The sequence below is a fragment of the Sphaerodactylus townsendi genome, linkage group LG16, assembly GCF_021028975.2.
Source record: "Sphaerodactylus townsendi isolate TG3544 linkage group LG16, MPM_Stown_v2.3, whole genome shotgun sequence".
Taxonomy (NCBI): Eukaryota; Metazoa; Chordata; class Lepidosauria; order Squamata; family Sphaerodactylidae; genus Sphaerodactylus; species Sphaerodactylus townsendi.
Window position 1 is genome coordinate 1,273,360 of NC_059440.1, and position 26,346 is coordinate 1,299,705.

General features: G+C 45.2%; 2 protein-coding genes across 2 annotated transcripts in view; both read right to left on the reverse strand.

Moving 5' to 3' along the window:
- Window positions 1-13,755, reverse strand: part of PAFAH1B1 (platelet activating factor acetylhydrolase 1b regulatory subunit 1) — a 126,125-nt gene extending 112,370 nt beyond the window's left edge. The window contains exon 1 of the mRNA XM_048518758.1: window positions 13,737-13,755. The gene's annotated coding sequence lies outside the window, so the exon portion shown is untranslated. The remainder of the gene's footprint in view (window positions 1-13,736) is intronic.
- Window positions 2,421-26,346, reverse strand: part of NLK (nemo like kinase) — a 543,928-nt gene continuing 520,002 nt past the window's right edge. The window contains exon 10 of the mRNA XM_048518757.1: window positions 2,421-2,455. Within this exon, the coding sequence (XP_048374714.1) occupies window positions 2,436-2,455 (20 nt within the window). The 3' untranslated portion in view covers window positions 2,421-2,435. The remainder of the gene's footprint in view (window positions 2,456-26,346) is intronic.

The window sequence follows — 26,346 nt, forward strand, 5'->3', positions numbered from 1 at the left end:
TTAATTTTTCCCATTCAATCACAGCTGACTTAGGGCGACCCCATAGCGTTTTCAAAGCAAATGACTTTTGTTCAGAGGTGGTTTGCCACTGCCTGCCTCTAGTTAGAACCTAATATTCCTTGGGGTGTTCCATCAAAATACTTGCCAGGATCAAGGGTTGAGAGTGTGTGATTGGCCCAAGGCTACCCAGCAAGCTTCCATGGAGCAAGCAGGGATATGAACCTCAGTTTCCCCGATCCTAATCCAACACCTTAATCATTACACCACACTGCCTCTCAGGCAGACCATCCTAAATTTTCTCAATTGTGCGCAGGGGTCTGCAACCTGCGGCTCCCCAGATGTTCATGGACTACAATTCCCATCAGCCCCTACCACTATGGACAATCGGCCATGGTGGCAGGGGCTGATTGGAATTGTAGTCCATGAACATCTGGAGAGCCGCAGGTTGCAGACTCTGGTGCTATAGCAACCATCTTTCTCCAAGGTGTAGCTGCTGGCTTTGTTGTTGTGGGGCTTTTGGGGGGTGGGGTGTAGTTTTGTTTCCATCAAACTCTAAAAAACAAAACAGCTGCTTGCCTTGGAGTTCATAGGTACAAGGAGTGGCTCTATCCCTACAAATCTGTAAAGTCACAATAGTTCGCCATTCCATGAGCTTATACCCCACTGGAAGACTTCCATGTTTATGGCACAGAGCAACTCTTGAATTAACATCTGCAGTTTTCAATACAACACTATATTAGACTTAAGGAATAAGCTGTCCCATTTAATATTCAGTAGATTATATGTAAACCTATTCTAGAGTGCTAATTTGTTAATCTGTTATGCAGATCATGTGCCAATCTGCTGATCATAAGAATTTTAAAAAAGAAAGCCAGCTGTGTTTGTATGTGAGAAAGCAAAACAAGCAGCTGTACTGCACGCCAGTTCAGAGACAGCCAGGTTTGAATGAGCAATTTTACAGCAATAATCACCTGCAAGTTTAATACCTGTTTAAGAATTCCAGTGCAAGTTAATACCACAGCAAACGATGCTCATTAGATTAAAGGAGAAAGCCATTTATGGTGCTCAATGAAATTTAGTTGTGCACCATGCAGTCAGCAGTAAAACAATCAAATGTCAGTGGAAAATGGAAAATGCTGCCTTACGATTAAAGATTAAAACTCCAAGTCATAGGCAACACATTTTGTAATATTTCATTTTCAATAACACAGACTAAAGGAACTTATCAAGATTTATTTACCACATGCACAAAATTCCACTGCAGTTTTACTCGATATTTCTCTACCATCCCTTGTTATACCAAGAAATACTGTAACTTCCTCATGTGCCGATGTAACAGGTAAGAATATAGAGAATGGTGCTTCCAAGTTGACAAGTCCCAACTATTCCTTTCCAGAAGGATAGGCAGTCCAATCCCAGATCCATTTATGGAGCCCATTTAACTGCTAGTTTCCCAACAATGCCTAGAACTATTCTTGGTTCTTACTATGACAAAATCTGAGTTGACAGCAACAGAGTAAAAGTCTGACAACAGAGAAACATCAGTAAAAATGCAGTAAAAATGCAGCAGAGTCATTGATCCACAACATTTTTGTTCGCAGCTAGCTAGCTTTTCTTGATGGCAGGTCATTAGAATTTGAGCAGCAAGTCATCTGTTTTAAAAACATGCATTAAATCATCAAGACACAGCTCGTGCAAGAAAGGGCAGTTTCTTGATGGCAAGAACATTTAAGAGTAAAAAAACAAGATGTTAAAAACTACTAATGAAATCTGTATAGACTGAAATAATTAGAGGCGCCAAATAAATTTGAGGATGGCTGGTTCTTCGGCAAAAAAACCTGTACCATGTTCTCTTTTGCATCTCTCTTTCCCTGATTACTGAACATGAATTACAGATGCTGCTTGCAGTTCTCTGGCTCACTTATGTTTGGCTAGTGGCTAAAAGGATTCTGGGGTGGCTGATTTTCACACTTTTGGCTACTATCAAACCAAAACAGGAAGGCCTGCAACCACCACCTTAACAGAACCTGACCCTGCCTGTTTTAGAAACATCATTTCAAGTCAAGTCTAACGTTAAGTGGCTTTCATCATTAAAAAAAGGAAAACGTCCTATCACCAATTAAGCTCTACTTGCTCAGCAAAAAGCTGTCCATCTAGAATTTTTTCTAGACTCCTGGTGCAGTTACAACTATAGTAGTCCAAGAATGGTGATGCAGGATCAAAATCTTGGTTAGATTCAGGATAGGTATATGGACAGCCAAGCACAGCTCATAGTAAGTAATAGTCTATTTACCATGAAACAGTAATGGGAACTGGTACTTTGCTTGGCAAGAAGGACATGCCCAGTTGAGATGACCTCGTTATGCCCAGAGACCTGTTACAATTCAGCTCCTGTACAGCAAATACTTTGGGGTCTGGTTTTGACCGTTCTCTCATTACCATGGTGAAGCAGCTTCTAGAGGCAGACAAAAGATTATAAATATGACTTGTCAATTAACATAGTAGAGCATTTTGGAAAGAATGGTTGGAGCTGCTGGTTAGCATTCCCACCCTGAAAGAAGGGATGTTTTGTTCTCAGGTCTTCATGATTCTTGATATGTTAAAAATCTTAGAATTGTGTACTTCTGACCAATTCAAGTCAGGCCGGGCTGCATTTACCAAGTTAGTTTAACTAAAAAAGTGGACAACACACAGACTCGAGATTAAAACTGGGTGATTTAAAACAGGTAAATTTAGCAGCACACTATTTTAAAAAGAAAATACTGCAAAGCACAGAGGCCCTGCTCCTGATGCAAATTTCACTTAATAAAGCAAGTGTTTAAATAAACAAAAATGGTCATTTAAAGATTAACAAGTTCAGAGTCTAGTGGCATACATATCCTTACATATTGCATGACCTCTGCTACTGGTTTTAATTAAGGAAGATTAGCTTGTTAATGTGCTCCTGTGGCAGGATTAATAGCAAGTCCAGCATTGGAAAATGTGGTGGCTGCAGAACAGGCAATCCTGAAATGCACAGAAAGTCCACTGACTTGTTTTCCAAACTTTAGAAAACATTTAAACATTACAGGAACGTATTTATAGTAAACAGTTCCTTACTGTTTAATCATTTAAATGTTTTATATCCCTAATTCCTACTAGATACGAGCCCAAAAAATAAATGGGGGGGAATGCACCCCATACTGTAGACTGGGTTTTTTCTCAATTTTGCCAATAATATAAATGATGCATTTTGCGCTTTGATTTAATAAGTGCTGCATTACTACACCCCCCCCAAAAAAAATTCCCATCCAAAGACAGTATCTCCATGGCTTCTAATTTCCAAACAATCCAAAGACAGTATCTCCATGGCTTCTAATTTCCAAGCAATCCAAGTATTACTGTGCAATCTATATATCTAAAAAGATAACCATGACTTTGTTAGTCACGCCCTAACGCCCAAACGCCTGGACCGATTGCTCCCAAATTTTGCCACGAAGTCCCTCCCCATTGCGGACAGGTAATCAGCTCACAGGTCACACTGGAGCCCGGTAAAAGGCATGTTTCCCCAATCCCTCAGCGGACCAGTCAGGGGCCACCATGCCGGGGAAGGGGCGTGCCTTGCCCATCTTCGCAGAGCTGTGCGCGTGCACGCCACGTGACACCACCTGCTGCCGCCCACAGGGAGAGGCAGGAGGAGCGTTCACAACCCTGCTGCAGGAAACACACGGTAACCCTCTACCCTCCCTCCTCCCTTCCTTTCCAACCCTCTCGCTCAGCCACAATTAAACTTCACCGACCCAGCCGAGCACAAGCCACGCGCACAGGCGTCGGCCCTGGGATGGGACTCTCTCGGTACATCCCAGCAGCTACCACTGACATCCCTCGCGCGCGTGCTCCAGCCGCATCCCACCCACCCAGGGAGCCCTGCCGCCCTTCTGATCCCCCTCCCCCAAGCCACAGCGAAGCGTGGCCGGGCCCGCTAGTACCAATTAAGAATGTTTATCTCCACTTGTGGAATGTTCAACTATAACTTGATAGACTACTACTGGAAATCTGAGGCACTGAAATCTGACCCTTCTGCTGTGAGACTACACAAAAGGAATGCCAAGGCCAGCCTCTGAACTGATGTATTTTATTCACAAAATGTTTATTGTGCCCTTCTGCCTAGGGGATGGGGCAGTCTAAAAATCTGAAAAATAAAAAATAAATAAAAAATATACCAGGCTCTTCAGTAACTGGAACTGATTCATACCTCATCCCTTTTTCTACATCAATGCAGTGCTCTGTGTCTTGGCCCTACCACCTTTGAATATGGATGGCTTATGCTTGCGCCATTAACCACTAATGATCAAACAAAGCAACTATCAAAGAATTCAGTGGCCATTTTCCCTTGAGGTAGCAACAACAGAATTGCTACAACTTCTAAAATTTAGTTCAAAAGCATGGAATGCATTTATGGACCTTCTGTGACTGAGGGAATTTATACTGGGGCAAGACTGTCCAAAATGCATTTCTAAAAACAGTCTTTTGTGACCAGTTTGCAGTTCAAACCTGTTGGATCCAAAGCCACTCACAGCCTATTATAATTCAGATCCCAGCATGCTACGATTAGTACAAGTACCATACTGCAACTACACAGTTTGTTTTCAGATAGGAAGAAGCCTCCTAAAACAATTTCAGACCATGATTTCCAGTTCTGGCCTCCCATGATTTGTTCCCACGAACCAAGGTCACGTTGCCCGTGTCACCATTTGGAAAAAAGTCTGAACTGAATCTCTGCCCTGCCTAAGATCACCTAATGATGTGCATAGCTGATTGGGAAGCTGAACCCAAGTTTCTCATACTCAAGTCCAGCGTTATAGTCACTGCACTACAACAGTTTTCATCAACCCACAACTTCTTCAAGTGGCATCAGTACTAGTCAAGCTAGTTACTTACTGAATATCATACTCAACAGAGAACAGCCAAAAGTTCAAGTAGCCAGAAAGGAACAAATGAGGTGGTTTGACATAACACAACTACTGGACATCACTGACCAAATCCAACATCCAAGACTGCTTTGGAGAAACAGGGAGTAAAAAGTCTTAAAACTTTTAGATAGTCAATCTTCCATGTATCAGATACATTATTAATACCAGATGTAACACTGTCCCAAGTAATGCTCAAGGAACATATTAGCTGATGTAATGTTTAAATAGCATAACTGGAACAAAGTTATGCGACTCTGGGTTGTATCAATAGGAGTATAGTGTCAAGATCGAGGGATGTAATTGTACCTCTTTATTCTGCATTGGTTAGACCTCACTTGAAAAACTGTGTACAGTTCTGGGCACCGCAGTTCAGGAGGGATACTGACCGGCTGAAGTAGGTCCAGAGGAAGGCAACCAAAATGGTAAAGGGTCTGGAGTCCATGCCCTACGAAGAGAGACTTAAGGAGCTGGGGATGTTTAGTCTGGAGAAGCAAAGGTGACATAATAACTATGTTTAAACATTTGAAGGGATGTCATGTCGAAGAGGGAGCAAGCTTGTTTTCTGCTGCCTCAGAGACTAGGACATGGAGCAATGGATTCAGATGCAGGAAAAGAGATTCCACCTAAACATTAGGAAGAACTTCCTAACCATCAGGGCTGTTCAACAGTGGAATTCACTGCCTTGGAGAGTGGGGGAGTCTCCTTCTTTGGAGGTTTTTAAACAAAGGCTGGATCAGCATACGTCAGGAGTGCTTTGATTGGGTGTTCCTGCATTGCAGGGGGTTGGACTTGATGGCCCTTGTGGTCTCTTCCAACTCTATGATTCTATGATTCAAAGTTGGCACATCAAATACAAATTACGGTTGTGGACAACCAAATCTCATTGACTGAAAATGCCCAGTGTCTATGAATAAATTGTCAAGATCATCCGTGAAGCCGCTGCATAGGGTACATGAGATAAAATTTAATAAAATGTGATAATGTGCTTCTACCAGAGTAATTTTTTTACATTTTACCAATTTTGTTTGAAAGAAATATATAAATAAAAATGACAGTTATTACAATGTGTTGCTATTATTATTATTGTTATGGACTTCTTCCAGCTGAACCCAGCAGCGGCAGATTCTGAACTCAGGAAATGCCATCCTATATCTCATCCTCATCATCCATGATAGGTGAGCACCTCTCTACCACCTGAACATTGCAAAATACTCAACTGTCTGATCATGACTATTTGTGACACTACCATCCAATGACCATGGACATTTACTTTCCATCTAACTGGAACCCGGCCCTTGTTTCTCAGAAGTTCTACACTTATACAGCCCACCTCTATGTAGTATTTATTCCAAAGACAGCCCCCTCTGTGTCTAATGGGCTGTCTACTGCCAAGTAAGCGTGTGTGGAGTTGCTGCCTTAATTTCATAGTGATCCTATTTAGTATCCTTGCAAAAGTTCAAAAAGGGATCTGTATCGTCCCTAAGGATATATAATTCAGCAGAGCAAGAGGCATAAAATTGTGTGACAAAATATTGAGATTATACACAGTGGTGGGATCCAGCAGGTTCGCACCACTTCAGCAGAACCGGTTGTTAAAATGGTGCTTGTAAACAACCAGTTGTTAAATTATTTGAATCCCACCACCGGAACCGGTTGTTAAATTGTTTGAATCTCACCACTGATTATACGCTTAAATTACATAAAAACTCAGATTGTAAAACAATGCTTTATCAGCCAATTGATATGGATTATTCAGGAAATTTAAAATGGAAGCTTTTATTTAAAATTGATCTCTTTTTATTGTGATTTAAATAAACAATTTCAAATGCCTTTATTTAAAAAGAGATGTTTTAATCCTTTACTCCAGCAGCACAGAAGCAACTGTCTAACATATGTTTCCAAGCTATACTACCTTTCCAAACAGGTGCACAGTATCAAAAAGCAATCTTAATAGAGTCAATCACCTAAAATGCCTTTAATGTTCCTTTTACACAGGGGTCCCCAAACTACGGCCCGGGGGCCAAATGTGGCCCCCTGAAGGCATTTATCCGGCCCGCCAGGCATGGCGGCGATGGCTCCATTCATGTGCAGTGGGGGCTCGAGAGAGAGGAGGAACCGGCCCCAACGGCTGCTGATTGCAGTTACATGATGGCACCCCCAAATCTCCATGCATTTTCTGACCCAGAGTTGGAAACCTTACATGTGGCAACGCCTGCTCCACCCTTCCCTCTCAGCTACTCCATGTGTTGCTTTCAGGCTTTCTGTTCCGCCTCACTCCCATTGGCATCAGCCAGGCTGGTGAATCGGCTAAAGCTGGCCAAGCTAGGGAGGAAAGAACCCAGGAAGATACCTGATCCTGGGTTAGATGGAATGCTTCATTGGGAAAGTTCTGCTTTTTTTTTTTACAGGGGAAGGTATTCCACAGCCTCCCCAACAATATTTGGAGCCCACCCTGTACTTGACATACTTTGGTCACTGTTCTAAAAATAGACCATGACAGAAAGACTGAAAGGTGAAATCAAACATTTTACAATCATTTGTGCATAGGAATTTGTTCATAGTTTTTTTTAGTCCGGCCCTCCAACAGTCTGAGGGACAGTGAACTGGCCCCCTGTTTAAAAAGTTTGGGGACCCCTGCTTTTACATAAACAAAAGCAGCAAGCTACATTTATACGAAAAATGGTTGAACATCTCATCTAGAAATTTGTCTAAAGCAGTCCAAAACACAGCAAGGTAACTCATAATTTCCAAAACTAGAATTCAGAATGTTGCTTTGAGGGGATCTTTGGATGAGGATGCTGCTTCATATCCAATTGACAAAATCTCTGTGACTCTAGAAGTACCTTTGCCCTGGTTTACAGTTGACCAAAACAATAATCTAATTGTGCCTGACTTACAAGTTAGTTATCACATGCTTCCATGTTAATTGGCATCTCTGACTCTCCCAACATGGCTCACTCTGATCCAAAATTTTCTTCAGCATGTCCATAGCTCTGCCCCTGAATTTAGTATCACATAAAAATACGGTCAGTGAGCTTGAATTTCATTTTCTTATGAAGGATTAATTATCCAAAACAATTATTCCCTGAAGGATTTAAATCTCATGAGCAACTTAATGACAACTGTCAGAACCCATCAGGAAGAGTCAGGGCTATAAAAGAACCTTCTTATAATGGACTTATGAAGATGGGACCAATTTTAGAACTGAGAGAAAGGGCCAATCATTTCCAGAGTTGCATTACATGGAGAGAACATGTTTCTAGTAAAATGCTCTACAGCCCAAAAGTGACACACAAAAATCAAGAGAGCCAGTGTTATATAGTGGTTAAGAGAAGTGGATTCTAATCTGAAGAACCCGGTTGGATTCCCTCCACATGAAGCCTACAGGGTGGCTTTGGGCCAGTCACAGTTCTCTCAGAACTCTTTCAGTCCCACCTACCTCACAAGGTGTCTGTTCTGGGGGAGGGAAGGTGATTGTAAGCCACTTTGAGACTCCTTGCGGTTGAGAAAAAACAGGGCATAAAAACCAACTCTTCTTCTACCACTGAACCATATTAAAAAGGCAGGTTTCCCTCAGATTTAACTGTAGAAATTGTACCAAATATGTAAGTCAGGCCACAAACCCAAAATGTGCATATCTAGACATTGTACAGATGAGCAGTCTGGGGCAGCAAAGATGCCAACTGTAACAAATACATGGTCGAGAAGTTACTATCACGCCAAGGAGAAGGAGCTGAAAGAGACAGAAAGAATCCAAAAATCTGTGAGGCAGACATCATAACATTGCAGAAACAGTAGTGGATCTCAGCCTCCTGGCCAACTGACCACTAGATCATTGGATGGACTCAGATCACATGACCCACTTCACATAACTATTAAGAGGGTGAGGAGTAAAGTTTTATTATAGAACTAATTTAAGATATAATTCATAAGGGAATGTTAGTTGCACACACATATATATATTATGCCATATTCATAGTACTACCCTTTGCCTAGTACTTCTGTGGGAAGTAACACACACAAGGATAGAGTCAGAACCGGAATCTTATGCTATTCATACGAGTTGTACTCCATTCATACAAGTTGTACTCCATTCTAACCACATGACCTTTGTTGTATGTACCAATATGTCTCACATTAAGCAAGATTATCCACCCATAACTAAGAACTTATGTATTATTTATTTATTTATTTATTTATTTATTTATTTATTTATTTATTTATTAAGAAAGAAAGAAAGAAAGAAAGAAAGAAAGAAAGAAAGAAAGAAAGAAAGAAAGAAAGAAAGAAAGAAAGAAAGAAAGAAAGAAAGAAAGAAAGAAAGAAAGAAAGAAAGAAAGAAAGAACTGATAAAGAACAGGGTCCACCACCACCACCACCCATGAGATACCACAGCCTGGTTAAAGGACGTTCATGAAAACTGATCTGCATCAAACACTCTTGCATTCAGAGCCACTAGTTTCAAGTCAGACATGAGACAGACTACCTACACCTGAAGAAGCAAGGATAACCTTATAGACAAGATAAAAAACATACGGACATATAGTAAATTTCACCTATAATTGGGCGGGTGGCACTTCAGAAGCAAACAAGGTACTGTGTGGCATAAAAGGCAGAAAACATGTAGCCCGAGAAAGTGCTGTCCATAGAATCCATAGAAAATAAAACATATGTTTATATGAAGATTATGATTGAGAATTCATAGGAATGAGAGAGAACATTCAGGTCAACCCAAACCTTAAAATCAATGTATGTATTTGATTCAGAGTTCCAGCTATGAAGCATCAAGTTGATAATTGGAGTAGCTACTTTGCGCCAAAAATCCCACAAGCTGCATATGGAACATTTTAAATAAACTCAGTGAAATAAAACATTTCATCCAACTACTTCCTAATTCCTTTTGCTGTCTTTCAAAAATATGTGCCGAATCACCAGCAAACACTGTGGAACGCATCTTTGCAGATAGCTAAATTCATCAATTCAAAGCTGAATAATCCTCCTTAATTTGATTTTACTCTGGAAGGCAGCACATAGTGTTGGGGACAGCAATGCACTTCTAAAAACTGCTCTCCCCACAAACTGTCTGAACAAATGAAGACACAAATCTTGTAATATATATTGGTCATGTACAACATCCCTTAAACTCACTAATTTACAAAAAATAATCAGACAAAAAAAAGCCTTGTTTTGTAACAATGACTGGTCACTTTAGTGCTACACAAATCAAGATCCACCCTGGAGGGAGGAAAAAACAAACAGAAAACTACATTTGCTTGATTTCTGCACCACTAGACTATTCTCTAAAGAACAGACATCGCTGTTACTGCATTCACTATGATCCTACCCCAAAAAGACACAGGAAGAAGGAAAGAATCCTGTGAAAGGGGTAATCTAGCCGTTTTACAGCTTCTGCCTTACTCCACCCAGTTTCTCCGATGCTCAGTGGCTGCACGCATCCTCCATAAACACAATCAACCAAATGAGAGAACACAAAACAATCCTGAAAAAATCAGGATCTGTCGCTTTTTGTTAACCATCTTCTTTGTTCAGCATCATGATATTTTGCAGGAACATTAGAACTACTTCCACAATATCCAAGGAAAATTCTGGATTTTTTACAGCCTTTCCACACCCTTGACCCACACACACAGCTGAACAGCACAAAAACCATTTAATAAATTATAGATCTCTGAAAATGCAGATCATTCCTTCCCCTCCCCCGCACAATACAAATAACATCTATATGGTAGCAAGAAAAAAATCCCCCAAAAACTGAATAGGCAAATAGGCTAATGTGCTTAAACATCACTAGGATTTTCGGGGGGGGGGGGGGAGCAAAACCTGTTAAAATAGCTTAAGCAGCCAAACACTTCTGGGCTAGGAAATTTATGACAAAATTATGTGACCTACACCAACCCAGTCCTACTGCAGCACTATCAGGACAGAATTTTTTTGCCAAGAAAAGGGGGGGGGGGGCGACCACTGGTGTTATCAAAAGGCTAACTGAATGCAGCCCCCAGCTACACCCAAAAGCATCTCCTAAAAAGGAGCGAGCCACCCCCAACTTTACACAGAGGTCAAGACAGTACAAAGAAACACTCAACAGAACTGGTTACAATTAAAAAAAACCCTGCCTTTTGAATGAACACAATAATGGGACGGAATTCCATACCTGCATATCTAAAATCAAATCTGTTCCCAAATTCACCCAAAACATTTTTCAGAAGCACAATTTCATCTCTAGGCTACCATCAATAAGGTTCAAAATAATAAATGCGTGGAATCCGATCTCCCTACCCTTCAATTTGCCACTACCACCACCTCCTCCCATTTTTCCTGCAGCTCGTTTTTTGAAGGTCTGAGCAACCTATCAACGATTTTTCTTACTCAGTCACTGCAGGGAGATGGGTGGAAAATAGGCCTCTTGACAGAGGATCAGATTAGAGCAGCTAGACATCTCTTTATTTTGAAAACTATGGGTCCCTTCTTTTAAAGACCCTGTACCTCAAATCTCAGCCTTATTTTATTTTAATAAACAAACCATGGCGCTTAAAAAATCCTCCCATTGGCAAGAGTGGCATAAATGAAAACAAGAGGGAAGACTAGGAAAAGTAAGATATAAGCTCTACCCATCCAACTATCCTTTATCTCTAGGCCTTTATAAAGGCTGCTATTACTACAACCTCCTACACCCTTATTTCTTGCTAAGTCACCAAGACAGGCCACACTAGCAAATGCAGATGATCAAGACTGAGAGGCAGAAATAAACAACGGGAAGAGATACTAAAAACAACAACATGTGTGTTATAGGGTATTTGTGTTGTTGGCTGGGAGACAAGGCTTATAGGAGTACTGGGCTGTGGAGGTGGAAAGAAGGGAGGTGAGAACAGATTATGGGATGGCTGGAAGCAAATGATGCAGGGATACAGAGAGAGTGGAGAAATGGGGATCAAGGACCAGGGATGGAGGAAGGAATGCAATAAGCAAGCCAGGAAAAAGAAGAGAGCTGGAAGCCCCAGAGTCAGCTTGCATTTTGAGAATCTTCGGGAGCACCCGGTGGGCTGGAACCGTCTGCGAGCTTACACCGGGGGGGGGGGGGGGGGGGGGGAGAACCGGCCAGAGGAATGGAGGCCCTCGGGCAAGCCAGGTTCACAAAGTACCTCCTCGGTGACAAAGCAAAGCAGGTGGGGAGGGGGCACACAAGCACCCACACAACGGAGAGCCGGGGGAGCAGGAGGAGGAGGGCGGGCGGGCGGGTGGGGACTGGGAAGGGTGGGGTGGGGTGGGGTGGGGAGGGCAGAGCACCGGGGTCGCTCCTCCAGCAAACCAGCGCAAGCGAGGTGGGAGCAGAAAGCGCCACAAGACGTGGCCACGGCGGCCTGAACCCAGCAGAGACCATCAGCCGGGGGGGGGGGGGGCGGGGTCTGCAGGCGCACAAAAAGGCCCTTCCCTCTCCCCCCCCCACCATAATGCATGCCCTTCTATTTGGGGCAGCCCCTCGCAACAGCCACCCCCCACCCCCCCGGTGGTCAAGGCAACTGACAGAAGCTCTACCTGACCGGGGGGGGGGGGAGGGGGCGCACGCACACACACGCACCCAAATTCAAAAGGGACAGCTGTTGAAACAGCTCCTCCTCCCTCCCTGACATTCAAGGGCGGGGCGGGGGGGGCGGTCATATCCCCCCTCCCGTGGGGCAGGGACACGCGGCTGCGCAGACGAAGCGCCGATGAGGCCCCCCAGGCTCACTCGGGGAGGGGGCGCCTCTCCCCCCGCCATCTTATTTCATGGGCCGCCCAAGGAGCGCCGGCGGCTCCGCGCGGGGGAGAGACACAAAAGCCGCCCTGGGCGGGAGGGCCCCCTCCCCCCCCTCCCTCAGCCGCCTGCCTGCCTGCCTGCCTGCCTGCCTGCCTTCAGGCGGGAGACTGGGCGCCCCCCCTCCCCTCCCCTCCGCATCAACGGGCGCGGCGGCCATTTTGAGAGCGAGCTGAGAGAAGCAGGCAGGCAGGGAGGGAGGGAGGGAGGGAGGCGGCCAGGCGAGGGGCCGGTGAGGCTCCCGCAGAGAAAGCGCCGCCCGCCCGGCCTGCCTGCCTGCCTGCCGGGCCTCCCCTCCGCGCTGGCTCCTTGCCTGGGGGCCCAGAGAGGCGCGCGCGCGCGGCGGAGGCGGCGGAGGCTGCTGCTGCCGCCCGCTGAGCCGGCCTTACCGAGGAGCCGCTGCCGCCGGGCCCCGCCGAGGGTGCGCAGGGAGGCGGCTTCGCGGTGCCGGGGAGGAGCGCGGCCCCCGCCCTTGTGGCCAGAGCAGCGAGGGGGGGCTCCTGCCAAGCGGCTCTTCCCGGCGCCCGCCCGCCTCGCCGCCGCCGCCGCCGTCCTCCCTCCTTCCTTCCTTCCTTCCTTCGTTCCACGCCGGCCCGGCCTCGCCTCGGCTGCGGTCTCGTCAGTGTCGCCGCGGCCGCCAGGAAGGAGCGAGAGGCGGGCGAAGAGGGAGCAGGCTCGGCCCGCCGCCAGCACTGCGCATGTGCGGCCAGGAGAGGGGGCGTGGACAGGCGCCGGGACGCCATCTTGGGGAGGGGCAGCAGAAACCTCGCCGCCCCCCGGCATTCACTGCGCCGGCGCCGCCCGCGGGAGCTGCGGACGCGGCGGCCGGTCCTCGTCTCCCGGCATGCACCGCGGAGGCCCGGCCTCGGCCCGCGCCTGGGGGACCCCGCCCGTTCGCCCTCCTCCTCGTCGTCCTGGCCGGCGGCGGCTCCGGCTCCTTCGCCCCTCAGGGACTTCCCTGTCGCTTGTACCTTTCAGGCGACCTCCTCCTCGCCCCGCCCCGCTCTCCGCTCTCCGCTCATGGGGAGGATCACGGCGCAGGCGCGGCCGCCTCGCCGGCTTCCTTTTCTTTTATCACCCGGGAAGAAGCCGCGAGTCTCTCCGGCCTCCCGTGTCGTGGGCAGCGGCCGCCGCCCCCCCCCCCCCCGGGCCACTCCCCGGGCCTGCCCTCTGGGCCAACTCTCCAGTCCCTGCGCGGTTTCTTCTTGGTGATCGACCAGGAAACGCCTTTCTGGTCTCTCGGCGGTTCCCTCCTTTGTGCTGCTGGTGACGGAAAAGGGATCTGGTGATCCCTGAACAACTCCCTGTGCATTCCTTTGGAAATCCGCTCCTGCTGCTGCTGCTGCTGCTGCTGCTGCTGTTTTGTCCCTGAAAAGGTTCCAGGCACAGCCCGCTATTGCTCGGCAGAGTGAGTGAGAGCACAAGCCCCGGAGAGTGTCACTCGTCGCTCCTGCTCAGCTCGACCCTCACCAGATTCCCCGTTCAGTTTGGCTGTTAGGAAAATACTATCTGTCCCTTCAGTACTTTCTTATGTGCAGTATTGTCCTTGTCTGTTATTAGTATCACTGAAACACCCTTTAGACCGTTGTTTTCCCATCATTCAAGAATCATCATTCCTGCTTATTGCTATTAAGAAAATGTCCAGGGTTTCAATACCTTCCCATTTATTACTCTTAGTGAATGGGACAGTCCTGGCATTCTATTGTGTACTGTGGAAATACTTTCTAGTTTCTTATTGTTCAGGAGATATTCTTCTCATCTTTCAGTAGTTCCTTATTTACTGCTGGTTGTATTCTTTAGGAAATAAAACCTTCCTGCCCCTTCAGATTCCATATTATTATTATTATTATTATTATTATTAAGGCAGTATTTCCAGTCCTTTGATACACTCCTGTGTAATAATACTGGCAAATAGGAAGTGACTGGGGAATACTACTTTTCTGTTATTATAGCAACATGATCTTTCATCAACCACTTCGTATCTATTAATATTGTTCTTATTCAGCCAGTATTTTCATTATCTCCTGGCTGTCCCATACTGGGTTATGCACGTTCTGGCAATAGAGATGGATTCCTGTCCTGTGTAAATGCACTGGCTTCCTTCCGCTCATTCCTTGCAATTCAGTCTCCTCCTGGCCATTCATGTAGCCTTTCAACACAAACAACAAAGATGCTCTAAATTCAGTAGGTCAGCCTTCTTCCTTTGCTCAGTTTCCTACACAAGAATTAGGGATTTACGGAGGACAGGAATATAAGAGAGCAATTCTCAGCAGGTTTATGCAAAATTCTGCTTTAGTCTATACAATGGGACTTACTCCCATGAAAAAATTTCTAGGGTAATACTGTAAGACTGACTTACTGCCTTGGGAATGGAACTGTCCCATTACTGGATATTTTAGGTACAAACTAGTACATTTGTTACAGCCTGGGGTGTCACTTTTGTAAGCCGCCTCAGCAGGTTCACCGGAAAGGCAGCATTACAGATAAATAAGTAAATGGATCTGATTGAAGAAATTTTATGGCCCAGTTCTATACAAGGTTACTAAGAAATAAGGCCTTCATTTGGCTTACCACATCAAGAGTGACATAGGACTGCAGCTATCATTGTTTATGAATCTGTTGAATTTGCTTATTACTAATAGCTGTAATTCAGAAAAAAAATTAAATGCTCATATATGTATCACCTTTTATAAGAGCATATTTATAAATACATGTATAAAAGATGTATTTTTAAAAATTGCACAGTGAATCAAAAGGTTTGAACAATCTAGTAGTTAATGAAATTAATTGATGAAATGTTGCAGTAATCTTTGTTGCCCCTTATTGTTTGGATAGCGTTCTTCTCCTCTTATGGTATTGCCTGATTTATTGCTGCTGGTATTAACTTTTTAAAAAGTGGAACTTTCCCATTCATAGACACTTTATCCTGATTGCTGCATTCTGAAACAAAACAAAAAGGAATTACTGTCACCATCTCATCTTGTGTAGTTGTTTCTCAGGGGCATCTGCCTGGCCGCTGTTAAGGGACTAGGGGAGCTCTTTGGTTTGATAAAGCAAGGTAGCTCTTACACTATAATAGTATCCTCTCTGCTGTGCTCTCCTTTCCCTACAGCACAGGACTTCAGCTTTCTTTAACCCTCCTCAGTATTCCTCATACATGAAAAAGAGTTGGATTTATATTCCCCCTTTTTTCCTGTAAGGAGACTCAAAGGGACTTACAAACTCCTTTCCCTTCCCCCTCACAACAAACACCATGTGAGGTAGGTGGAGCTGAGAGAGCTCCGTAGAGCTGTGACTAGCCCAAGGTCACCCAGCTAGCGTGTGTTGGCGTGTACAGGCTAATCTGAATTCCCCAGATAAGCCTCCACAGTTCAAGCAGCAGAGCGGGGAATCAAACCCAGTTCCTCTAGATTAGACCTGCTCTTAACCACTACGCCACTGCTGCTCCTTTCCTTCCCTTGCCAGTGGGATTGATATGATATCGCCCAGCATGTACCCCAACATGCTGCTTCTTGGGGACAAGAATTCCAGAAATAGCACAAGGGGTGAATCTGCGATGGAAATATATTCCTTGATCCAACACATTGAATGTGTTCTTTACACAATTGCCCTAACTTTTTTGCACTCTAAAACAACCAGACTTCTAGAGCCATTCTACAGTTTTTGTCCTCTGCAGTCCAAAGACTTCAACATCTGTGATCCAACAAGGTTCTCAAAACCATGTAGAATAAAAACTAAGCCCCAGCAACAATAAAGTCAACTTGCAGATAGAAAGCCTACCGAAAAAGAACATTACTTCTGTCCCTCAGTCAAAAATTAAAAAGCTCACTGAAAAAAAATAGTTTTCACCTGTTTATCTGAATGTCATACACCTCTTTTGGGGCAGCATTACACAACTTTAGTACCACCACCAAGAAAGTCTTAGATCGGGTTGTTTCCTGCTGGAGTCAGACAGGGAACAGATGGTGCTTGGCATCACCCGAGTGTTTGGAGTGGAGGATGTTCTTAAAGCACCTTAGCTCTGAGAATGTATAGCTTTAAGGGTCAAAATCAGTGTAACAAATTGGGACCAGAAGCTAGTTTACAGCCATCTTCAAAACTGGAGTCATCTACTCCAAAGAGGTTGAGGACCTGATAGGTATGTCATGAACGAGATGCAGTTTCCAAACTTTTTTCAAAAGCTGCACCACTGAAGAGTTTTCCTGTTTTCTAACCTGGAAGTTTGCAGGGTATGTGTAATTAACGATAGCACCCAACACTTTTTCTTCATGTTCTTACCTCACTTCCTGTTTTGCCCCATTGTTGACCTTCACAGTATATGCTCTCTGCACTCATATTACTAGCATTCCCATTATAGGCTTTCCATATTTTAGTTTGCCATCTAAAACTCTATGTGCTCCTGACTTAGAATCCTAGAGCTGGAAGAGACACCAAGGGCCATCAAGACCCTGCAATGCAGGAACACACAATCAAAGAACTCCCAACATATGATCATCCAGCCTCTGTTTAAAAACCTTCAAAGAAGGAGACTCCATCACTCTCTGAGGCAATGAATTCCACTGTCAAACAGCCATGACAGAAAGTTCTTCCTAATGTTTAGGTGGAATCTCTTTTCCTGCATCTGAATCCATTGCTCCATGTCCTAGTCTTTGAGGCAGCAGAAAACAAGCTTGCTCCCTCTTCGACATGACATCCAGTGGTGGGATTCAGCCGGTTCGCACCGCTTCGGCAGAACCGGTTGTTAAAATGGTGCTTGTAAACAACCAGTTTAAATTATTTGAATCCCACCACCGGAGCCGGTTGTCAAATTATTTGAATCCCACCACTGATGACATCCCTTCAAATATTTAAACATAGCTATCATGTCCCCCCTTAACTTTTGCTTCTCCAGACTAAATATCCCCAGCTCCCTAAGCCTCTCTTCATAGGGTTGCCCTCCTCCGGACACATTCCAGCTTGTCAATATCCTTTGTAAATTGCAGTGCCCATAACTGAACACAGTACTCTGGGTGAGGTCTGACCAATGCAGAGTAGGGTGGTACAATTACTTCCCTCGATCTAGACCAGGGGTAGGGAACCTGCGGCTCTCCAGATGTTCAGGAACTACAATTCCCATCAGCCTCTGTCAGCATGGCCAATTGGCCATGCTGGTAGGGGCTGATGGGAATTGTAGTTCCTGAACATCTGGAGAGCCGCAGGTTCCCTACCCCTGATCTAGACACTACAATCTTATTGATGCATCCCAGAATTGCATTGGCTTTCTTGGCTGCCATATCACACTGCTGACTCATGTTCAGTCTGTGGTCTGCTAAGACTCCCAGATCCCTTTCCCATGTAGTATTGTCAAGCCAGGTGTCCCCCATCCTATATCTGTGCATTTCATTTTTTCTGACTAAGTGTAGAATCTTACATTTATCTCTGTTGAGATTCAGTTGCTTAGTTTTGCTCTCTGATATGTCCAGATCATTTTGAATCCTGCCCCTGCCCTCCAGGGTATCAGCTCCTCATTTGGTCTCATCTGCAAATGTGACCAGCAACATTGGCTCACCAGCTTCTGCAATGCAGCAGATTTGTTAAAATCAGATCCAAATATACCAATTTATACCCTCTTTTTCAATCTGAGTTACCAGATCCCATTAGATTATCCCTACTGTTGAACAACTCTGACTCTGGTTTTTGTGAAGAGGTTGCTAATTTTAGCATGTATGTATTATGGTTCTTCCTTGGTCTTTGCTTCTATTACTATTGTATTTTATGTTTGTTGTTTGATTATGCCAATAAAGGCTAATGAAAAAAAATTGATCAACATGTCACTTATTCCATAATCCAAGTCATGGATGGACATATTGAGTAGCACTGGGCCCAGGAGAGAACCCTGTGGCACTCCACTACTCTTTCCTCTCCAGGATGAAAATGAGCCATTGATGAGCACTTTTTGATGTCAGGCTGACTGGGCGGTCATTGTTTGGGTCCTCTTTTCCCCCCTTTTTTAAGATGGGGAAAACATTAGCTCTCCTCCAGTCTGCTGGGACTTCTCCTGTTCTCCAGGAGTTCTCAAAGATTATAGCAAGCAGTTCTGAGATTACCTCTGCCAGTTCTTTTAATACCCTGGGATGTAGTTTATCAGCCTATGGAGATTTGAATTCATTTAAAGTATGCAGGTATTCCTGTACTAGCTCTTTATTTATTCTGTGCTGAATTTCCCCTACTGTATCTTCTGATTTCCCCCCAGTTGAGCATTGTTTTTCTTTTGGGGGGAAAATTGAGGCAGAAAAGGTGTTAAGTAGTTCTGCCTTTGTGCCGTGTTAGAATGTCACCATCCTGTCCATGCAGTAACTCTTTCATATCTTTTTTCTTCCTTTTGTTACAGACATAACCAAAAAAGCCCTTTTATTGTTTTTAACCTCTCTCACAAGTCTGAGCTCATTGTGAGCGTTAGCTTTTCTGACATGTCTTGGCTATTTGTTTGAATTCCTCATTAGTAATTTCCCCCCTTTTCCAGTTCTTGTACATGTCCCTTTTATATCTTAGCTCACTTGATAGTTCTTTAGATATCCATCCTGGTTTCTTGTTTAGACACCTCCCATTTTTTCTCCTCAATAGAACTGTTTGAAATTGTGCCTTTCAGATCTCAATTTTTAGAAACTCCCATCTATCTTGTACTCCTTTCTCTTTTAGTATTCTTAACCATGGGATCACATCCAGTAGTTTCTTAAGCTTACTGAAATCAGCTTTCTTAAAGTCTAGAATGTGTGTCTGACTAGACTTAGCATCCCTTTTCAATTGCACAACAAACTCCAGGAGAACATGGTCACTCCCACCTAAGGACCCTACCACTTCCAACCCATTAATCAGGTTATCATTGTTGGTTAGGAGCAGATCTAAAATAGCTGATCCCCTTGTTGCCTTGTCCACCTTCTGGACCATGAAATTGTCTGCAAGGCAAGTGAGGAAATTGTTGGACCTGGTAGTCTTGGCAGAGTTTGACTCTAAGCAAATATCTGGATAATTAAAATCTCCCATTACTACTATTTCTTTGTGAAAGTTTGGTCATCTGCTCTAAGAAGGCATCATCGAACTCTTCAGTCTGGCTTGGGGGTCTGTAATAGACCCCCTCAATGAGATCATTGTTGTTTTTCTTCCCCTTAATTTTTACCCAGATGCTCTTAACCTGGTTCCCAGGATTTAAGTTATGGACCTGCATACAGGTGTACTCATCCCTGACTCATCCCTGAGTACAAACAGGTGTACTCCTCTTTTGCAGTCATGGACCTGCAAACAGGTGTACTGCTACTCCTCCACCTTTCCTAGTTGATCTATTTCTCTAGAATAAGTTGTACCCCTCAATTATTATGTGATGCCTATTATATTGTATTTATTATGCCATGTTAAGAGTTCCAGTTCATCCTGTGTATTATCCATGCTTTGTGCCTTAGTGTAGACACATCTAAGGCTTTGGTTCATGCCCCGTGGGTGCTTATTTAAGGTTTTATCCCACTCACTGCTGAAATTTGCTCAGTTTCCTCTATAACCTTCAGCTACTCTCTCTAGTACTAGGTGAACTCCTTCCCACTTGAATATTGTCTCCCTCCCCCACTTCACTCAGTTTAAAGCCCTCCTGATAAGGTTTGTCAATCTCCTAGCAAAAATGTTCTTCCCTACTGCCGTGAGGTGTAGCCCATCCCTTGCCAGTAGTCTCTCTTCGAGAAACCGTGGACCTTGGTCCAAGAAGCCAAAACGTTCCTGGTGACAACACCTGCAAAGCCAGTTATTCACCTTCTTTCCTGCCTGGGCCCATGTCCTTCAACTGGAAGTAGAGATGAAATGACAACCTGTGCATCCAGTCCCTTCCTTCCGAGAGCCTCAAAATCCTTTCTGATGTCCCAAAAGCTACGTCTAGCAGGGCCATTTGTTCTAACATGGATTAAAAGGAGGGTATAACGGTCATGGGCTTGACAAGTCTTCTCAGCCTCTCTGTCAGATTCCCCAGTCAGGCAATAAAACGCTTGTGAGGTTCAAAGGATTTTAATGATGGGCAAGTCAGGAACAGTAGAAAGACAGTTCTGGCAAAAGTGCCCCAGAACAGTTGATAATATGGATAGCACGATCCCCTCCCCCACATAGGAACAACAGATTTAGTCGTGTCCAGCCTGAAGGTTCTTCCCAGAAGAAGAGTTTGGATTTATATCCCCCCTTTCTCTCCTGCAGGAGACTCAAAGGGGCTGACAATCTCCTTGCCCTTCCCCCCTCACAACAAACACCCTGTGAGGTGGGTGGGGCTGAGAGGGCTCCCAGAAGCTGTGACCAGGGACATGTACAAGTGCACAGGCTAATCTGAATTCCCCAGAGAAGCCTCCACAGCTCAGGCGGCAGAGCAGGGAATCAAACCCGGTTCCTCCAGGTTAGAATGCACCTGCTCTTAACCTACTATGCCACTGCTGCTCAAGGACAGAACTAGAAGATAATCAGGCACCTGCAAAAGTGAAAGCGCTGCCAGATAATTCTCCCAGATATGGCAACTTGACACTCTGTGACATCGTGAATTTTTGCCCCAGGGAGACAGCACACCTCTTGATACATCTTGTCAGGCCTGTAAATTGCTACTTCTGTCCCCCTTAGCAGGGACTCCCCTACCACACGTCTCCTCTAGGGTTTTGCAGGTGACATTTCAGGGGTTGAACTTGCTGTCACTTGTGCATTCTCTGAGAGCTGAGTCGGTTCCTTCTGTGCCTGTTCCTTATCCTCATCGAGAAGGGAGAGAACCTCAAAACGATTTTGTAGTTTCAAATTCACAGAATGCTCCCTGGTCCTTCTGCTTCTATGGTCGATTCCCCACTGAAAAAATGAGTCTAGATACATCCAGGTTTGGAAAGATTTGGCACCTTTTGATCATGGTTTGATGGTCCCCACCGCAGCTTGTGGCCCCCAAACGATCTTTGTTCCCAGCAACACAGCAGCAACGCAGAACTCCCCACTGTTGGCGGATTGAACACGCGATCTGCTCAGGGGCTTTCCTGATTGGCTGTTGTCTTGGGGCAGGAATTGTTTTTTTATTTTTAACCTTATGGATCCAGGTCTGTGCGAGCATGCACAGAACGACTCTACGCGGAGACGAAGAAACGGGCGATTAAAGCAAAGTCCTGTTACCGCATACCTCCATGTAGTCAGATCCACATGGATACGACGTGTAGCACTGCTTTGTATTGCCTTCTACTGAGTCAATCAGTCAAAACCGGCCCCATGTTGCTTCGAATCCACATGGATCTACAGTCCGTGAAGTTTTTAAAAAGGCTGTGTGCACATTGCACACAGCCCACTGTGTTCTCATTGGATGGGAGGTTCCACGTCACTACCAGTGGCGGGAAAAACAAATCCGGATTCACCCCCCCCCCCCCACTTCTCCACCACTCCAGATTGCCCACACGTTTTTTAAAAAGGTCCATGCAGGTTCTAAAATAACATGTGGTGAGGGGGGGCAGCAATGGGATGAAAGCGTGTTCGGTGCTAGTGAAGTGGGGAGTTTTGCAGGAAACCTGGATATTTAGCATGACTAGCATGCATCTCATCCTCAGTGGGGAATCGACCAAAGGCTGACATTTCTCCAGTTGGCCACCACCTCTGTTTGAGTGCTGCCATCCTTCTCAGAGATGTCCCCGGTGTGTTCTCCACCTGCCACTGTCTCCTCCATTCTGTCCAGGAAAGTCTCATTCTTCTTAATGTGCTGAAGTGTAGATCCTTGTGTTTCAATCTGCTGTACCTTCTCTCCTAACTAAGTAACCAACTTGCACTTGCTGCAGATGTAGCTACCCATATCCTCTGGCAGAAAAACAAGCATTCCACAGCTGTTACAGGTGACAGCAGCAACTCCTTGATCATCCATATGCAGAACAGATTTCTGGGCTTCCCTTTCCAAAGTCCCCTTCTACACTTGACCACCCAAAATCCAAGTTAGCCTTGCTTCTTTATAGCCCAGCCTTGTTCACTGAGCTTCAGACTATGACCTAAGGATTGAAGACTTTTGCCCCTAGTCACCACCTTCTGTTTTGCTATTTCCCCAAAGATGGGACCTTATTTGTCTTGCTTCTGAGCAAGTGAAAGAGTGAGTGGCAGCGAGTGGCAGTTGATTCAAATTGGTTGGGTGATTAAACAGAATCCCCACCCTTCAACAGCCTGTGGCGCACACACAGCCACCAACAAAGGATCCTCCCACACAGACAAAAGCTTCCCCAAGCCCTCAAAAAACAAACACAGAAGCCCTCGAAAACACACACACCAGATAAGGATTGAGCTTTAAGGACAACCCCCACAAAAAACAGAGCTCACCTTTTCCTCGCGGTCTTTTTCCCTGGTCTCAGAGAGTCTGTGCTGCTGCTTCCGAGCAAGTCAAAGAGCGCTTTTTTATTTTCCTCCATAAATCCCCCACAACCAAGAACTATCGAAGCCACCTACACTGGTAGCTCAATGCATCCCATGAATTAAGCTTTCTCACATCCTGTTCTTAGTCACTAACCACCCCTAGCTTTTTGCACATGATGTGCCCCTCCGTGTGTCCAACTGTCCATACGCTTCCTTCATTCTTTTTTCTTCCTACAGTCTGTATTTGCATCTCCCTTCATATTGGTTCCCAGCACCCCACAGTTGGTCTGGGGGAACATCTAAGAATAACGGAATCATGAAATCTTGCAGCACAGCTCGCGACACTTGCAGTCTCCTGAGGCGAGTCGGCTTTTGAAAACTCCTACTTGCCTCCTTTTTACAATCAGCACCAATTACTTTTGTGAAGCCAGGTGCACGTTGGCCACCTTCCTGGGCAATGGAAACATGCCCCACTTTTCAAGTCCCTCAGACAGCTTTTGGCAGTTATTTAAGAACATGCAAAGTTCTGCTGGATCAGATCAGTGGTCCATCTAGTCCAGTACCCTGTTTTTGCACAGTAACCAACCAGTAGAGACCTACTAATTGGGTTGTATAGTTAATGTGCTTGACTCTTCCATGCCTAATTTAGGCTATCTATCAGAAACTATGACTAAAAGGAAGAGTAGGACAACCAATGCTGCGAGCAGCCAACCTAAGCAAAAACAGAGTAAGCTGGATGTCTTTGTCACAGAACAATCTCAGAGCCCTCAATCTGTTCCGGAGTTCCCAACTTAAAACAGATTCACCCCCCTGGTGTGAGTGGAGGAAGTTGAGTCCCTATCTGGCTCAGAGCAGCTGGATAATACAGGCTCCCCCTGTGACTCTAGGGCCCTTTCCTCACAGCAAATGTAAAGCGGCTTGCAGGCAGGATAAATGGACCCACCATAGCCCCGGGCCATTCGCAAGCACATTGGCCAGGACGCACATCTTTAGATTCCCCCGAGGAGGGGGAAGATCCAGCCGAAGTTGGACTCTCTACAGCGGTTCCTGAAACCTCTGAGCCTCCCAAAGATGCGGTGAGTGATGGTGGTGCCCCCATTACTTTAATGACTACCTTGACTAATCCAGCAAAAAACACCCCTATTCTAGCACGAGCCCTGGTGGACTCGGGTTGTTCCCACTGTCTTATGCACCCGCAAATAGCAGAGGAACTTGGACTGGAACTGATCCCCTTAGCTAAACCCATTCCGTTCACCCAAACGGATGTTAGTTCATTGGGAGGGGGAGGGCCAGCTCGTTTCAAAACTGAACCCGTACTCTTACGGTGTGCAGAGCATTGGGAATGCCGCAGTTTTATCTTGGCCCCGGTGGCAAGGCACCTAATGGTCCTTGGTGTGTCTTGGTTGGAAACGCATGACCCCACCATCCACTGGGTACCCCAAATAGTCCGTTTTACTGATCTGCCTTGTGGGGACCACATGCATGAAGGGGAACCGCCCAAAATGACTACCCCTGCCTCAGCTTCTGAAGTTGCCTTCTACCCGGAGCTGCCCGGGGTGCCAAAGCACTATTGAGATCTTTCCAAGGTGTTTGAAGAACAAGAGTGTGACCAGTTGCCACCCCACCAGGATACTGACTGTAAAATTGAATTAATTCCGGGAGCCAAACTCCCAAAAGGGTGGATTTATCACATGAGTCCTACTGAAGAGGCTGAATTGCCGGCATTTTTGGATAAAAACTGGAGGAACTGGGTTTGATTCCCAGCTCTGCCGCCTGAGCTGTGGAGGCTTATCTGGGGAATTCAGATTATCCTGTACACTCCCACACACGCCAGCTGGGTGACCTTGGGCTAGTCACAGCTTGTCGGAGCTCTCTCAGCCCCACCTACCTCACAGGGTGTTTGTTGTGAGGGGGGAAGGGCAATGAGATTGTAAGCCCCTTTGAGTCTCCTGCAGGAGAGAAAGGGGGGATATAAATCCAAACTCTTCTTCTCTTCTTCTTCTTCTTATCCGGAAGACGACCAGAAGTACTTATGCTGCACCAGTGTTGTTCGTTAAGAAAAAAGATGGCTCCCTAAGACTATGCACTGATTATAGGGGTTTAAATGCTGTATCGATCTCCAATAAATACCCCTTGCTATTGATTAAGGACTTATTAGATGCCTTCGGATCTGGTCGGATCTTTACCAAGTTGGACTTGCAAGAAGCTTATTATAGGGTCCGGATTGCTGAAGGCTATGAACATCTTACGGCTTTTAATACTAAGCTTGGACAGTTTGAATATCTTGTAATGCCATTCGGATTAAATGGGGCACCTGGGGCTTTCATGTCTCTGATCAATGAGGTGTTGCAGGATTTGTTGTTTAAAGGTGTGGTGGTGTACTTGGACAATGTGTTGATTTATTCTGAGAACGAGGAGGAGCACGATAACTCCTTATTCGTAAAATTATCCAAATGCGCCTTCCACCAGGAGAAATTGGACTTTCTTGGATACAGAGTCTCGGCCATGGGGCTAGAGATGGACCCCACCAAGGTAGAAGCGGTGGTTAATTGGCCCACTCCATCACCCCGCCGGGAACTGCAATCGTTCCTGGGATTTGCAAATTTCTATTGTGATTTTATCCCACAATTCGCCCAAATTGCACTGCCTTTGACTGATTTGCTACATACAAAGGGTAAGGGGCCACAAGCCGCAAAACCGGGTACCCCCCCTTGCATGGTCTGACAAGTGCCAGGATGCATTCCAGCAACTCAAAACCACTGAAATGCCACTGTGTAAAATCTACTATCAGAGGTCTGAGGCTCTCAGACCTCGCATTGCCTGTATCTGACTATGACTGCCAGCACAATAAAGAACTGAGAATGGTTACTTTGGCCTGGACTTTGCTAGTTCATTACAATGACCATGAACTGGAAAATGAATTTCTATTGCTAATGGAATTAAAGGAGGGAAGATATTTTCTATTAAGAAATTCTAAAGAGCAGGTATTAAACAATGTGAGGTACTGTTTCGCCAATTTCAACTTCGTTTAAACCTAGTAATCTTAAATGGCCTAGTACCAAACAATAAGCCAGGGGAATTCTCTTTTGTAAATGCTTGTGGGGCTAGCACAATCGACTATGCCTTGGTCCCAAGACTAAGGGTTAGCTCTTTTTATATTGATTCTAGAATAGAATCACCTACTATTGGTGATTCTCACAAATTACATCCTGGGGACAAATCTTT